This window comes from Colletes latitarsis, chromosome 11 (assembly GCF_051014445.1).
Source record: "Colletes latitarsis isolate SP2378_abdomen chromosome 11, iyColLati1, whole genome shotgun sequence".
Lineage (NCBI taxonomy): Eukaryota > Metazoa > Arthropoda > Insecta > Hymenoptera > Colletidae > Colletes > Colletes latitarsis.
Genome location: NC_135144.1, coordinates 12,951,732 through 12,968,683, shown reverse-complemented (window position 1 = coordinate 12,968,683; position 16,952 = coordinate 12,951,732). Strand labels below are relative to the sequence as shown.

Sequence of the window (16,952 nt, the reverse complement as noted above, 5' to 3'; positions counted from 1 at the left end):
AAAGCGTGCAAGAACAATGGTATTCTACTACACCATAGTATCACGAAAATGTAGTATTAAGTATGTCTAAACGTATTGAAGCAATTATCAAGGTTAAAAGTTCATGAACGAATAATTATTAAATGTACCAAAATTCGAAATGTTTACTCAAAATTAGTTGCAGTGTCAAACTTACTACACGAAAAAAAATTGTACGAAGCGAAATAATAATGGTATCACAAGTGTTAAATTTATTTTGAAAAGCCAGAAAATTTTAAATAATATTAAGTACTTTGTCTTGTTTGTATTCTATATGCAAAATATTGAATAAAAAATTATTTTTGTTAAAATGTCGTATGTGTGTTCAGTTTTGCTCCTTATTGTACATGTGTGAGACTTTTCACTTTGGAACTGAAACAATTAATTCTCAAAATTTTAGTTTTGCAGAATATTATATGAAGAGACCATACTACACGAACTTTACTCCACCGTAAATCAGAATATGATAAAATATATAAAAAAAATAAGTTGATCGACGAGTAGTGTATACAACTAACGACTCTAATTTTCATCAGCACGTAAACGAAAAATCGTTGACCGTACGAGTTGATGACTCGTGTCGAAGAGACATAAACATCATGAACGATTCCGTTACTTAAATCTTGCAGAAACGATAACTCGAGAACCGAGGTCACCGTGCATATTAAACACAATACCATAACTGTGAATAGCTAGTTCACTTAGAGAAACAGCAACTGGTCAGCAAACATCATGAATTTCGATGAAGATATTTGTATGATGTTTCGAGCAAAGATAAGGCAGATGTCCATAGGATCCCCCTGGAACATCCACGCGCATCCGTTTGTTTTGTTAATCAAAGTGGGGGGAGCATGTATCTTGTAATTTGTAGCTTACATAGATACGTACACGGGAAAGAGGGAAACCTGGAATTACCGACTGGCTGTGTGCATTAGTATAATAATATATAAAGCGGAACTGGAAGCGGGCGTGTGTTCTGCTTGGAACACAGTCGCTTACACGAGTTGAATTTCTCTTGTAACTAGAATCGACAGTCGACTACGAATTACAGCCTTCGGTTACGACATTGTAAACCATCCGGCGTAAGGAGTACGTTCTGTTTGACTTTGACACACGAAATGTCAGTCGACGCGTATTCGTGTTCGATTCTCTGCGTTTGCGAATCGGGTCGCGTTCCTATTTTATTGCACTTTACTCTTCGCTGCGAATTGCGTTACCATTGTGCGGCAATTAACGGTTTTAACAAGAATCCCGTACATCTCCGTGCGTACATAGGTCGATAATCACAGCCAAATTCAACCGAGAAACTGTTGGAAATTTTGGAAAATTCGATCTTTTATAAACGAGTCACGTTTTAATGGTATTTGCTTGATCTTTGTTTCGTTTTGACGCTAACTTGGTCAATTTGTCCCGATGCTCGCGAGTGCATCTTTCTTCGGCGAGTCAGAGACAGGGCTAGCCTACTTTCTCTGCAAAGAGAATTTTTAACCGATGTGTGAGGGTTCCCTTTCCCTGTCTTCTCGACTCTCTTTCTCTCTCTCCCACCCTCGGTTCGTTCTCTCTCCGTTTGGTCGTCTCTCTTCATTACTTCTCGAGGTCTCGCTCTCACCACCCGGGTCCCTCGTTTCCTCGATTTACTCGACAACCCGAGTCGGGAATTCCGTCGACCGGTACCCCTCTCGAAGTCTATATAAGCGGCGCGTTCAAACGAGACTGAGCATTTTTTGTGTTAGTAGTACGGGACTCTGTGGTGCTTCTACGTGAAAGAGGCTCGGCCGGTTGAAAAGTGTCAGGATGGTGTGCGCGACGCGATACGACGGATCCGTGTTCGATTAAAGCCAAGAAATCGCTGGGACCGACGCCTGACGGGCGCTTCTCTTTCGAGTGACAAGAAAGTAACGAGAACGGAGCCGAGAACATCCAGCGAGTGTCTTTAAATTGGTGTACAGTGCAACGATTTTACGTTCGTGCAACATGATTCGGATCGAGGTAGGTGATCGTGGAATTTATTCTATTTAAAACGACGCTGTACGTTGGTATACTTAAAAAATCGCTCCTACGTTCAAAATTTCTCTGAACAAGATTGGGAACGTGCGAAGAGAACGAAATTGTAAACGACGAAAAGAGAAATTGAGTTTGTTTGCCCTGTGAGAAAATTTTTAGTTGCCTGGAAATGAAGTATTTTTATTTGGATATCGATTGTAGAGCACTTGGGGAATCTGAGTAGATAAAAGTATTATATACAAGAGCTTATGTAGAATAGAGAAGTTTTGCAGGCCTAGTGAAACAGAAGTATCTAATTTAGAAAAAAAAAACAGTCGATTTTATCCTTTACTCCCACCAGGAGAAAAAGAAACTAAATTAGGTTTAGTTTTATGTTGACAAATTACTTAAATATTTTAAATATTTACTTGACGGAATGTAAAAATTTACACCCAAATTGACATCTTTCAACGTGATCAGGATTCCAAACAAACTTCCTGCATCATTAAATCATGGTTTCAAACTAAACAGTGACCAGAACTCTAAAGTGACTACCACCATATACAGACTCGAATCCCATTGAAAATCTTCGTCAATTAAAGAAAGAAGTTACTGAATAAACCATTTTACATTTATTATTACGATGATAACAATGTATGAAATTAGTCTTGAACAATTCAACTTTATGGAAAATATGCCCAGAAGATTTCACAAAATATTAAAGTTATTTGACGACGAGTCACATTATTCGTATTCAATATTCCCGTTTACTTATTTTTCGATATGTTTTGTATTTTTGTATATTAGCGTAACGCTTCGTAAAGGTGCATGATCAATTTCGCGAGTCGCTGAAAGTGCAAACCAAGTCGCCACGTGGTCGCGGTGAAATGTTGATGTAGGAACGCAGTAGTCGAAATAAATATTGGATTTTCCAGCGAATCGTATCGCTCGATAAGAAGCGACGGCTTCGACCGCGTTACGTGCACGCATCTTACGTGATTGCGATATATGACTATGTATGAAGGAGGTGTTTGACCTAATCACGATCTGCCTACATCGATGCACTTACCTATCTGCCTATTCAGGGTACTACCTACGTCTAAACTATTGCACACGCGATTTTACTAGCCGTGTCTCGGTAGATTTACGTACGAGGGTGAAACGTAAACGAGCCTTTTGGAAATAAAGTTTTTTTTTTCTTCGTAAGAGATATTAAATTTTACGTTCAAATTCTTTCTATTTATTTCAGTTTATTTAGATTCGGAATGCTAGATAATACTAATAAAATATACAATTTTCTTTAACCTTTATGTTATAATTAAATTTTACTTTCGAGTTCTTTCTATTTATTTATTTGAATTTATTTAGATTCGAAATGCTAGATAATACTAATAAAATATACAATTTTCTTTAGCCTTTATATTATAATTAAATTTTACTTTCAAGTTCTTTCTATTTATTTATTTGAATTTATTTAGATTCGGAATGCTAGATAATACTAATAAAATATACAATTTTCTTTAACCTTTATGTTATAATTAAATTTTACTTTCAAGTTCTTTCTATTTATTTATTTGAATTTATTTAGATTCGGAATGCTGGATAATATTAATAAAATATACAATTTTCTTTAGCCTTTACATTGTTGGAAACAGCATAAATTTAACGATTAGTTAGATAGCGTAGTTTTTAACAGAGTTTTACGCGTTGGCCAGTTGCCATCTCTTGCACAAATCAACTACCGCGTCATGAAGTTTCGTAATCTGTACACAACTGATTTTTACAAACAAAATAAATTGCCTGTATCTCCGTCGAAGCGGATTTGGAAACCTGCGTTGACTTGATATTTTCTGTCTATTCCTGTGAGCTAAACTCCATCTTGATGATACTCTGAAAGCTTCATTTAAATCTTTTTCGAACGATTCGTTACGGTTCTCTTTAGTAACAGAAAATAATGATTTACAGCGTAGCTTTTAGAGAAATTTTAAAAGAAATCAAAGAAATATGAACTAATTATAATATCTATTTATATTCGAGATAATTAGTAATCGATTTGACTGAATAAAAAGAATTTTGATTATATATTTAAATATATATGAACATGCCACAGGGTAAACATAGTTGGACATCCATGACAGACTTTAAATAATGACCAATATTTAAAAATAATATCCATGAAAGTATGTATGGAAAAAAAAGAATATATTTTAAATAGTATACAGTTTGAAAGATGAAATTCAATATTTCTGCAATCGACTGTTATTTTAATCATTTTGAACTGTATTTGAAAAGAAATATGTCACGAAGTGTAAATCTTTCCTTTTTCCAACTAATTTTCCAGACCTTTTCGACGAAAAGAAATAATTGCAATATTGTAAATTTTCAAAATCATGTGGAAACTTTAAATCTACGATTAAAAAATAGTATAATTTAATACAGAATGAGTTGAAAATATGCGACCATTTGTAAAATGTAAACTTAGTTTAATAAAGGTAAAATTAAAGTTATTGTTTTAAATACTCAAGCTTCAACACGATTAATAATTGTATGAAAGTTAAATTTGATTATAATTAATAAGGAATAATTTAATTTTTACACGTGTCTATATGGATCATAGAAATCTATGACAAGGTTTGCACTCTATGATCTTTGGGTAAAGACTATAGTCTCTCGCTGTACTTCTGGTGAATGCAATTGGGAGAAAGTGTGGCATATTATGTTAACCTTGCATTCTCGGTCATTGTCCCACTTAAGACTTTCAAGCATGATTTCTTGATGACTTTTACAAATTACAACTTTTATGCGATTTCTTGTTTCCTGTTTATCTTTTACCAGAAATGAAATGATGTTACAGTTTAATAGAGTATTACACATAATTGATACCTTAAAAAGAGCATGAACTTTCTTCTACCACTTAGGTTGTAATTTGAAGTTACGTTTGGCCAAAAAAAATCTTTCCTAATAGGGTGGATCTTCTTTCTTAAAGATGTCCTCAACATTTGTTCAAATTATACAAATATAGAAATATTCGATAATTCAATGGTAAATTTGTTATTTTACAATATTCCACCAATATTCAATACACCACCGTGGCAATCAACGTCTTAACTATCGACATTTTTATGCGCGACCCTCGAAATTGTCTCCATTGAGAAAAAAAATAATTTCTTCAAAAGAGAAAATCGATTAAAGTTTAGAAATTTCAATAATTTTACTCTAATCCTATCAGTAACTCTATCTTTAAAGTTTAGTTGACTCAGTTATTATTTACTGCCAAATTAGTAGTAAATACATTCAACAAAAACGTTTGCTTCGCGATAGTTGTTGCACATATCAACCAATTAGCTGGCATGCCTAAATTATATAAAGTTATTTCCCTTGCCATTTCTGTTATTTCTTAGTACACATATTTTGTCATAATTAATTGTTTACATGCACAAAATCAAACACGAATATACTCGTGGCTGGCAGCGAACGGGTTCAGATACGATCTCAAACAAATTAAAAGGAAGCTTCTGTTTCGATTTCAGATGACAATCACGCTGTTGTGTGTCCTTCTGATCGGACACCACGTACACGCAGTGCTCAACAAGGGTCAAGTAGCCGCTGCCAACGAAGAAAAAACCGAAAATAAAATAAAGGCCGACGATAGGATAAGTAATTCGTACGGTCCACCGTCCAAGGAATACGGAGGTCCGATTGTAACAGAATTCAAAGGGCCAGCGCCGGTTTACGGCCCTCCTGAATTAGTAGGCGATCAAGGACCAACGCCTATATACCCACCACCACCGCCAGACGTACCACCGCCCGTCTATGGGCCACCATTGTCCTCGTACGGCCCACCGCGAAATATCAAACCACATTATGGACCGCCGAAACAAAGTTTCGGTCCTCCTCTGGCACCTTTGCCCTCCAAGTTCAGCTTCGGTTCCCTGAAACTTCACTACGGACCGCCCAAGCAACACTACGGACCCCCCTATTTATTCTCCTCGTTCAGACCGCCGAAAACTCACTACGGTCCTCCGTTGAAATTCACCTCCAACGGTTTATCCAATCAATACCTTTCCGTGGCATCTTCGAGCCATGGGTCGCCGAAACCAGGCCACGGTCTTCCGATACCCGTGCCTCTGGAGTCGTACGGTCTACCCGCGCAGCACCTAACCGTTCAGTTTAACTCCCAAACGAGCGACAACTACGGACCACCGTTGCTTCCGTCTCCGTCGAACGGCCACTACGGTCCACCCGGCGGTGATTTCTACGGACCTCCTGCGTCCCATCCGCCGCCAGGAGTCCCAGCCCCACCTACGCCGCCCGATATAAAATACGACGGCTGGCAACCGATCGCCGGAGATAATTACGGGCCCACTCACAACGAGCAAAAGGCGCTGGAAGGCTCTTCGAACGCCATCGAGAACCCGAACGTGCCCAACGACTCGTACGGAGTCCCGATACACAATCCCGAGGCTCAGGACTTAAAGAGTTCCGTGCACTCGGGCTCCGTCGAGAACGACGGTCTGCCGCCACCGCCGTTGCCGCAGTTCGAGCCGTTCCACAACGAGAATCAAAATCCGCCCAAGAAGCACGAGCCCGAGAAGCTTCTGCAGTACCAAGTACCGAAAGTCAAACCGCTCTCCATCGTCAAGACAGTAGGTTTCGAGTTGCTGCCCAATTCGTTGACTTCAGACTCGAACGGCGCATCTCTGCCAACCTTGAAATTACCTGTCCTCGACGCTGGACACCAGAATTTCGGAACAGGAGAGTTTCACTCGTTCGAAAATCTAGGGAACGAATTACCAGGGAGCTACGGGTTGCCGTTGTCGAACGTTCACTTCGGAAAATTGAACTCCATCGAGTCTGGAATACCACTGCCGCCCCCGCCTCTGTTCGACTCGTACAGTGCGCCCCCACTGTCTTCCTACTCGCCGAACGGTCCATATCCGGAGGCAGGCAGAGCGTCGTCGTTCCCCGCGTTTTTGCATAAACAGAATCCGCATCATCACCGTCCTCACGGATCGTTCAGAGTCCCCCTGTCTCCTCTCGGTGCTCTGATACCACCCAGGAACCGCGAACCCATCAAATTCAGGGAACCCATTCCCACGGGACTCGTGAGCAACCTGAACCGTTATCTACCACCGAAACTGATCAAGCCAAGCTACAGTCCGTTCGAGCAGCAACTGCCCAGTTTGACAGCTCCTGTAGCCTTCAACAAACTGGCCAGCATCGGCTTGAACTCGCCGATTGCAACACCGAACGTCCAATACGGAACGCCTCTGTCCTTTAGTGACTTCAACACTCCGGCGCCAGTTTTGACTTACGGCGCGCCGAACTTCGGACCAGCCTCTTCGTTCGTCTCCGCCTCTACGGGCTTTGGAAAGAATTTGTACGACAATATTGGTAATACCATTGCATCCACCTATGGTACTCCGGTGGTCAACGCTCCGCTGTCATCGAGCTTTGGCCATGATTGCGGTTTCCACCATTCGAGTGGCGCGCAGTATAGTTTGCAAGACACTGGAGTTCGTGCTCCAAGCTTCGGATCGGACGTCCACGGTTTCGCCAGCTCCGTTTCGTCCAGCCAAGCTCTTCTTCCCGAAATCAAGCTGGAGTCGCAGAGTTCCACTTTGAAGAACAGCTACGGGGACTTGGACGTTTCGTACGACGCGCTCGAACACGCTGACAACGTGCTGTCCAGCGATCACAGCCAGTCGTTGGCGGTCGCGAACGTGATTTCTACCCCACAGTCCACGCAGTCGGTCGAGATCGGTGAATATAAACACGAGGGTGGAATAACGGCGGAGGCGCTGACAGCCGGTTTGACAGAGCAAGGATTCGGCCAGGCGAAGAACCTTGCCACCAGCGACGTGGATGCTAGTCAATTCCTCAATACACACGAAGGGAGCGAAGCTCTGTCCCTGGCGAAGGGGCTGACGGTCGCCAGCGGGGCCGACGGGTTCGAGGTTCAGGGCTCCAAAGGAACGTACACGTTGCAAATTCAACCTGCAGACGGCGGATTGGGAACGGAGAATTCGGACGGAAGCATCAGACACGACCAACTGCTGAACAACGGCCTCCTGCAGGACATCCTCGCGGCCATCGAGCAGCCCAGCCAAGGGGACGTGCAATTACAAGGCCATCCGGAGGCGCAGCCCCTGCAACAGGTTTACAGCGACTTGTCGCAGACTGAAAGCGCGAACGTCCCCAAAGGACACTACATCACGGTGGACGAGAGCGTGCAGAGAAATGAGGAAGATGGACGTGTCAGCGACAGGAGAGAGGCAGAGTTTAACGAAGCTGATTCTAAGGAAAAAGAGACTGTTGCTCTTTTCTTCGATAATCAATACGGCGACGCGCGGAAGGAGACCAGGTCTCTAGCGAAAAGTGAGACCGTGGCTTCGTCGGGGGATGGGAAGAACGTTGGTAAAACAAAATCCTCGTAAATCGTTTAGAAACCATTTAAGATTTTTGTTGTTAATGTACGATAATTTATGTAACGGCGGAGAGACTCGTTTTATTTTGTTTTAGCGAGTTACGGTGGTGTACGTTTAAACGTTCGATGATCGGGAATTGGCCAGCTGTAGTTCGCGTTGTCGCGTTACAGAGAGACGATTCGATGGCTAGGCACCTACAATAGTGATAGGACCTGAGTACCCACGAGAGATACATTACTGTTCTATTCATGATTAACATTCTGAGTTTATATTGGGTTGTTCGGAAAGTAATTTCATTTTTCTTCTTCGTAAAAAGGAACAATTTTCTTATAATATACAGTGTGTTCGGTCATCTCTGGGAAAAATTTTAATGGGAGTATTCTTGATTTTCATCTTATTTTGGCCTTTAGAATCCCCCATTAAAATTTGTCCCAAGGGTGGCCGAACACCCTGTATAAATAGACCATTTTGGTCCACCGTCTTCTGCGATCTTCCTGGTGGTAGCATGATTCCATGTTCGTAAAATTTCTGATCTCCATTTATAAAAAACTGATCCAAGTGATTTTTGACATCGTCGCTTTAAGTAAATGTTTTACCGTTTCAACTGGCCTTCCAGAACGTGGGACACCTTCAACATCAAAATTAACTAACGTGCCCATTCTATTCGTTAACGATGTAGATTGGAAGCGTTCGAATACTTTCGTGAGCCTCTGTAGGTGTTTCGGAAACCCACCCCGATAACTCTTTTCAACCCCTGCTATGAAACGAATACCTATTAATTTCACAACGAGTAGCACCGATTAACCAATCGTAATCGTACAACGATCTGTTCGAATGACGCTCAACGTTTTTCAGGCTCTTCCGTTGGTAGAAGAGAGAAACGAAACCGGAAACGAATAAAAGTGTTCGAAACGATGGTTTTCCGGGCGCGTAGAGTAATCGGGGTCACGGGCATCATCGAACGTCTCGCGGATAACGACATTCCGTACCGGTTTCGGCGCGTTCGATCGACGCATCTGAAGCCCTCGTCGATGACGCTGTATTTTGCAATACAGATTTTACGAGGCATTTAGGTCACTGGGTTACACATATTGTTGCTCTACGCGGAACCCAGCGAGAGGCGAGAATCGAGCAACTTTCATCGGTCGTACGAGAGAAGCGGTAAAACGATCGCCTGTCTCGCGCTTCCACGTCTTTAACCTTCACCGAGGTGAAAGTTCAGAAACTCGTCTAACTGCTTCGCGTAATGACTCTTACCTTTCGCGGGAATCTCGTTTCCTGTGAAACGCATTGCCCCGACTCTGCGGGCATTTAGACGCAATACACGCGGTTTTGCATACCTTTGTCGCAATAACTGGCAGATTTGCATACATCGAGTCCGTTGTTTTCGATGGGATGCACCTGCAACCATTTACGTGGGGCAGATTTTTGCCCGAAATTCCGCCCGCGGTTCTGTTTTTAGCATAACAATTACGCTCGCAATGGAAACCATTACGTCTAGGTTGGGACTCAAGGTGTTACAAGGGGCTCTGCCTATTTTATTTCGTATTATATCAAAGGCACGTATAATATTTTGATCGAATTAAATCAGATTGTGTATTTGACAATTACATTAGAAAACCTGAAGATCCTTGTATAAAATCCATTTCTTATCTCCAGTTATTGAATGGATTAGGAGAGGCTTTATTGTAGCAAAAATATTCGTGCAGTTACGATCGAGACAATTTTACTCACGCAATTTCTATGACCGATAAATTTTCTTTCTTTTCTACGAAGTTGCAAATGTTGTCCTCGCCAATTTGAGAACGTCGAACGACGCGAATTTAGATTACCAAATATTCGAAACGCGAGTATTGTTTAAAGTAGCGAAATAGTCTGGTTTAATGGCACAGCTAGAAACGTTTGTTTGTTAAAAAAGCGAAGCACCCGAAGATACACGAGTCGCTCTTGTACAGAGCAGTAAAACCTGCCGCTCGACACGTTTGATAACCGTTGCGATCGCTGGCGGAAATATAACCATCCGAGAGATATAAGTAATAAAATGTTAACGCGTTCGCATGCGCGTCTGTATGCTCATCGACGCCGTGTTTTAACGCCGTGCACGCATTTTGTATTCGAGAGTAATCTTAAACTTGTTGTACTTTTATAGTGCTGGCTGGCAAAATGGTTATGCATAATTCAGTGTATTGCAGATACGTAAAATAAGTAAAGCGTACAAGGTTAAGAGATGCTCATTGTTAAGAAATACGCAGTGACGTTGCTGCCAAGCCATAAAACGCGTCCACTCGCTCCTAATTCTTAGTAGACACTTTTCCTCTATATTTTTTTTTTTTTTTTTTTTTTTGTATGGATTAATTTATTCTTTTGTATACGCGGAAATCTTGTTTGACAGCGTGTTGTTCATACTGGACGAGCGATCGACGTTATCACGCGTATTGACTGTATCGTTTATGTTATACAACGTCGCGTTAAGTATGTAAATATATGATATATTTGTAAATAGAAAGATATCTTTATTTCCGTTCCTTTCGATCCTTCCACAGCAGATCGTTAATCGTTCCCAATAATACGGCGATTCTAGCTAATCGAAAGTATTATTTATTAGAAGCAGATTTTTATGTATTATTTATTTTATTTAACCCTTAAGTGGACTCTCAATCTCAACTGAATTATTTTACTTAATATTGATTTTTACCAAATTAATAAATGCATATTAACTTTCTCTTAAAGTATCTAAAAAATAATGAATTAATGGAGGATTACATAAATTTTCAAATAATCACATTGACATATATTAAATAATTATTAATAAATCCAATAATAAACACCAAAAATAAATACCAATGAGCCACTTAAGGATTAATTGACTTAATTAGAGTTTGCATGTTTACTCTTTCTACCTAGTGAGGTATAATTGGCCATACTTTCCCCATACAAGTATGGGAAGTTCATTTTCATGAATGTTACAAAATACGGAAATCAGTGTTTAAGGTTGGGAAAACCATAAAATTGGATGTACGTGTTAATAATTTCTTCCTGTATTATAAAATGTTTATTCGATTACAGAATATTTAATTAGAGTCTGTAGTTTGGAGCAAGAAAAAAGAATTAACAAATATACAGGGTGTCTCGTAACGTGATGATATCAAATAATTGGTTAAGTATTTACTGTATCGAAATGTATTTCAAATTGCATTTTTCTTAGTGAAACATGCAGACCAGTAATTACTTTTTCATTATTCTTTTATCACTTTCAATTTTTTGAACAGAACTTTCAATATTTTTTTTCACATTTCAATAAAACGTAATTGTCAACATGTAGGTCACTTTTCTTTAGAAAGGTAGATTATTACATTTGTATTACTATTTCTAATTCCAGTATGTATGTGTATTATTATTTCCTTTATTATTTCTCATTCTAATATGTGATTTCTAATTCAATTTTTACGATATTGTATTTATAAAATTCTTCGTTTATTACGATCGTTAATTTTACAAGCTTACTTAGTATCACTATTATTGTTATTTATTAAAAATCAGAACTTTACGACTCGAAATCTCAATAATCATTAATTTCACACATGATAATAAAGATGCTTTATCGAAATTTAACGAGAAATATTGGGCATTCCATTGAAACTAAAATTAAAGAATTATGGTCAAGCCAATCCTCATCGTCGTTACCTTGGCAGGACGGTTCCTAACAATTTGAGCATTCCCGCCCACCCTGCTGTCCAGTGTCCAGGTAGATCATGCAGGAGTGAGCGAGAACGTTGCGAGAACTTATTTGGGAAATGCCCAACGATCGCGAGATCCCGGTGGTCCGCAGTTGTGCGTCAACGCGGGTTTACGATACGTCATTGAGGCAAAGAAGAGCTCCAAGGATTCCAAGTTCCGTGTGGAGCTTGGAGGTTCCTTAATGACCGTATCCTAATTTGTCAAATAAAAATGTCTTGAAGTTCTAATCCTCAAAAACAGCGGAGAAGTCACGCCCGTATCATAAACCCCGCGATATTAAGGTTCCTTTAGAATCCTTAACAGTTTTCTTATCAACGTCATAATCTCCAATTGGAACGTAAAGGTCGAAAAGGTTAGGAAATCAGGGTCTGTTAAACGTTGCTTCGCCGCAAAAGCCACACACGCATGGACATCGAATAGCATCCTCCAGCATCCCGGCGCTCTGTTTATCTCGATTGCGCCATCTTCCCTTTACGCTGCTCATTCGGAGTGGCCGTAATCTCGACTTTCAACGACCGAGAATCGGGTTTTCGGCTCGCGGCTTCATTACCGTGCAACGTTTTTCGAGGCGAAAGTGTTTCTTACGAGGAAACAAACAGGTACGCGGATATTCGGCCGTGGAGCCGGGAATTCTGGCACGACGACGCGGAAACGAAAACGTATGAGGGGAATTAGGCATCCTCCACTAAGTAGGATTACGGTTATGTAAATGAAACGCTATCGCGACTGTTAAGTTAGCGTGGACGTTTAGCGTCTCGGTCTCTCTGCTCGTTAAAATCGCTTTTCGCGCAATCGAGCCTCCGGCCCTCTTCGTTTTCACTTCGTTTCTTTCCCTTTGCTTCGGTTACTCCGACCTCGTACAGTTCTCTTCGTTTCTTCCATTATTCCGTTCTTCGTGGACAATGCGATCATAAGGCTTCCTTTGCAAACTGAAACTCGACTAAACCATGAGACTGTTCGCACGTTTTCGGTTATAAAACCGTGCGTGCACGGCAACGCCAAGATTTCCGCTCGGTTAATTTGCCCCCGGCAACGGAGACGCGTTAATTGTTGGTCCTCCTGACTCAAACACCTCTTGACGCGACCCGTTAAATACCAGGGCTAATAAACGCGCCAAATTCCTACGAGATTTCGTTCGTTGCTACTGTTTAGGCGCGAAATAAACATTAGGGTTTATTATGGTCAAAATTAGCAAAACTAAAATCATAAAATTATAAATATTTCCTTTCTATTAAATTCACTGCGCCTAGGTACGTACCATAAAACCGTTTTAGGAAAAAGGTTAATTGTAAAAATGTGAAAGATTAAGAAATCTCTGTTCAGTTCTTTACGATAAAAACCAGAACTTTTATGAACGTGGAATTATGATGTTGCCTGAAAGATGGCAAAAGGTCATTCTATGAAAAAATTGTCTTTTATTTTATTAAAAATATCTGTAATTATTTAGTTGTTAAGCCAATATCTTATTACAGACTAAACATTTTTAAAAATACTCATCGACAATTGTGCTTCGCTATGCAACGTTATTTGCTCGTAAGCGACGTTTGATTGTTAAAGTGTCAATGTTTATGCCTTTTTTGGTTAAAAGAATTTGCTCCTTGCACAAAAAGGCGACTGTATCCCCTCTTTTGACATCGCTGAATTTTTCTGTGTGTTTTCTAATTTCTTTTCAATTAACTTCTGACAATTTTCCAACGTTTGCTGGTCGCGGAACCGTACCTGATGGATCGTTGCAGAAGATTGTAGCTCTGTCTCCACCGTAAACGGAGAAAGGTAATGCAGCGCGTTTACCGAGATTACAATTACCTCAAGCAGAATAGCTGACATCTTGAAGAACATTTTTCAAACAAAAGAAGAACGACGTACGTAATTGTATAATTTCTCGCTATCTTAAGGAGGACAATCGCTGCACGATGCTTGAACGTTCTAATAAGATTTAAAGTGTACTACGCACGGAACAAAGTATTTAATTTACCGGGTAAAACATTTCTTACATTTACCAGCGAAAGAAAATGTTTAATTTATGACCGGCATAGCTTCAACGGCTTTAGTGGGGCATTTAGAAGATTCTTCATCTTTTCCTGTTGCTTCTAGATACAACGAAGGTTCGAACTTTCTAAAATGTTACTCTTAACATTCGCGTAAATGATAAATGATTGTATAGAACAGATCGCAAAAACTGTTAGATGTTGCGACCTAGAAAATTATTACAACTGGTTAATGTACAGGATGTTTCAGATAAATACTTGTGTTATTTATTGTTGTATGAAAAAAATTATTCAGGATAAAATTACACTGCTTGAAGTGGCACGCGTAGCGATGGAATGAACTTCTCCTCAAAATATATCGATTCGAATAAAAAGATACAAACATTCTTAATCAAATTGAACAGTCAACGTGTGTAAATACTTGGTTTCGTTTAATCGTACGTAATTGGTGCGCGATAAACAGTGACGAATCGTGTAATTTAGGCACTTATTTACATAATTGATTTATCGGCCTACACGATTTTAGGATCAGTAAATATCAATTGCCAAGTGACATAATTAGTCGTGCAATTGAGAAATATTGGGAATTTAAGGATGTGACAACTTTAAATAGATACGAATGTGATTCCTAATTAGGTTGGTCTGATTAGTAAGGTAACATTTCAGTCGCGTAATTAATTTATCGCCGGGTGGACTGTCACGCATGACAATCGAGCAAGATAATGCCATCGCTGCTTCGATCGCGGAAAACAAGGCATTGTCCATAGCGTCTCAGGTGTTTTAACTTGATATACAGGTATCCCTCCTACAACACGGTAGATAGGTTCCCAGAAAATACCGTGTTGTGTGAAATCGTATTATATGAGACCCAGAGCCAGTATAAAAAGGGGTGTTACGTTCCGAAAACTTATTAAAAACAAATATTTTTAATTTAACGCAACCTTAATTTAATAAATTATAATTTGTTTATATATTTTCATGTAAAGCCACTATAGTTCATTATTCCTTCGCGTCATTATTTTAAGGTAATTCAGTTTTCAAACATGTTAAACAAAAATCATGTTATCCAGTGTTGTAGAAGTACAGTGTTTTACAAAGGTTTTCGCAATTTATTAATCGTGTTGTAGCGAAACCATGTTATAAGATGTCGTGTTGTAGGAGGGCTACCTGTATTATAAAATAAATGTATCATTTAATTCAATGTTGACTAATATTGAATTACGATTTTATATCAAACGAATTACAATGACATTTTATAAGGAGATCCTAACTGTTATACGTAACTAAAATGAAGAGAAATTTCTGAATCGTCGGGAAGAACAGAGATATTACGTGTATTCTCGACAAAGAAAAAAAAAACACTCTGTATTCCGTTTCTTTCAATTTCTCGAGAAACGTTCCGTTCGATTCGCGTTTAGTCGCGGCGCCCTTTACCCAGAACAGATACAACGATTCACGGAAGATCGCGAGAATTCATAGACGTCAGGCGGGATATTGTTCCGCTTGATCGATCGGCAGTTCAGCAGGGTTAATCGGAAAATCTCCGTAGAAAATCCGGTTCCATGGGGAGGGAGCACGACGGCTATGGGACGGCCCAAGTACACGCTGCGTAACAACCAGAGGGAAAAATGACAGACGACGACGGAGCGCGAAAAACCGTAGAATCGAGGGACGTGAGGGAGGCGAGGAGCAAGAAAAGGGTGACGCACAGTGCGTCCAAGAGGGACAAAAGTAAAAAAATCAACTTGCTCAGAGGCAATAATGCAATTCATAGATACGTTTTTGGATAGTATGTATTAGGATGGGAATATGTATTGGTAAAACGAATGAACAGTCATCAATTGTTTCGGGAGAGGAAAGAAGGATGTTAAAAAAGTGCCAAATTTGTATCCCACCAGGCACCTAAAATATTCATCATTCTACAGATTCTGCATTTCGAATTGCGCACAATTGTTTACAGCAAATGTGACGGAAAGTCGTGAGAAATGTAGTTGAACTTGACGATGCTAATGTCTTTAAAATAAAATGAAATCTCGAATCTAAAAGAATCTAAGATTCGCTTGGTTTGCATTGGATAGCATCTCATATAAGACTGTGGTCTTAGGTCAGGAATGAAAGAAAAATTTTGAATATTTCATAACATTGTATTTACGAATGTTTCTTTTTGTTATGACTTGGCCCATAGATATAAATGATTTAAAAACTAAAATACAACAAACATGTGTTTTCGTGCACAAGGAATTCATATGGAACATCATTTGTAATGTTATTAATAAAGAGTTCTTATAAACACAATATTATGAAATATTCAAAATCTTTCTTTCATTCCTGATCTTCCATGACCTTGAAGGTCGTCATATAGTACACGAATGAACTCGTCTTGATAAGCGCTTTCAGATGACATAAAAAAACTATGACACTCCGTTTAAAAAATTGAGGGTCGCCTTCATATCTCGTGAAATAATGTACGTAGGGAACAGTCAAATTTGTTTCTCTTTCATTTTCTTCTAATTAGAATAGTTTTCGAAAAAAAATCGATAGCTAGTAATAACGTAAACGCCCTATGTATCAGCATTTACAGTGATTAAAAAAAATTAATCATTGACAAGTATTTATATTAACGCGCGGTATATAAGAAATGAAATCTGTTTCGTTTGTTCGATTCAGAGTTTCGACTATTTATCAGAAAATAAGAGAAATTTACATGAAATTTTGAAATAAGTGAACAATAATAAATATAAAGTTAGCATTTTGAAATAATCATTAATTTTAATTTAATTATTTACATAATGCGTCA

At 39.4% G+C, this 16,952-nt stretch overlaps 1 protein-coding gene across 1 annotated transcript; it reads left to right on the top strand.

Annotated features, from left to right (window-relative positions):
- Positions 1 to 1,923: 1,923 nt before the first annotated feature.
- Positions 1,924 to 8,438, top strand: LOC143347920 (uncharacterized). The gene is made up of 2 exons (XM_076777575.1): positions 1,924 to 2,007; positions 5,532 to 8,438. Exons 1-2 carry the CDS (start codon positions 1,993 to 1,995, stop codon positions 8,436 to 8,438), a joined length of 2,922 nt encoding a protein of 973 aa, XP_076633690.1. The 5' UTR covers positions 1,924 to 1,992.
- Positions 8,439 to 16,952: the final 8,514 nt, after the last annotated feature.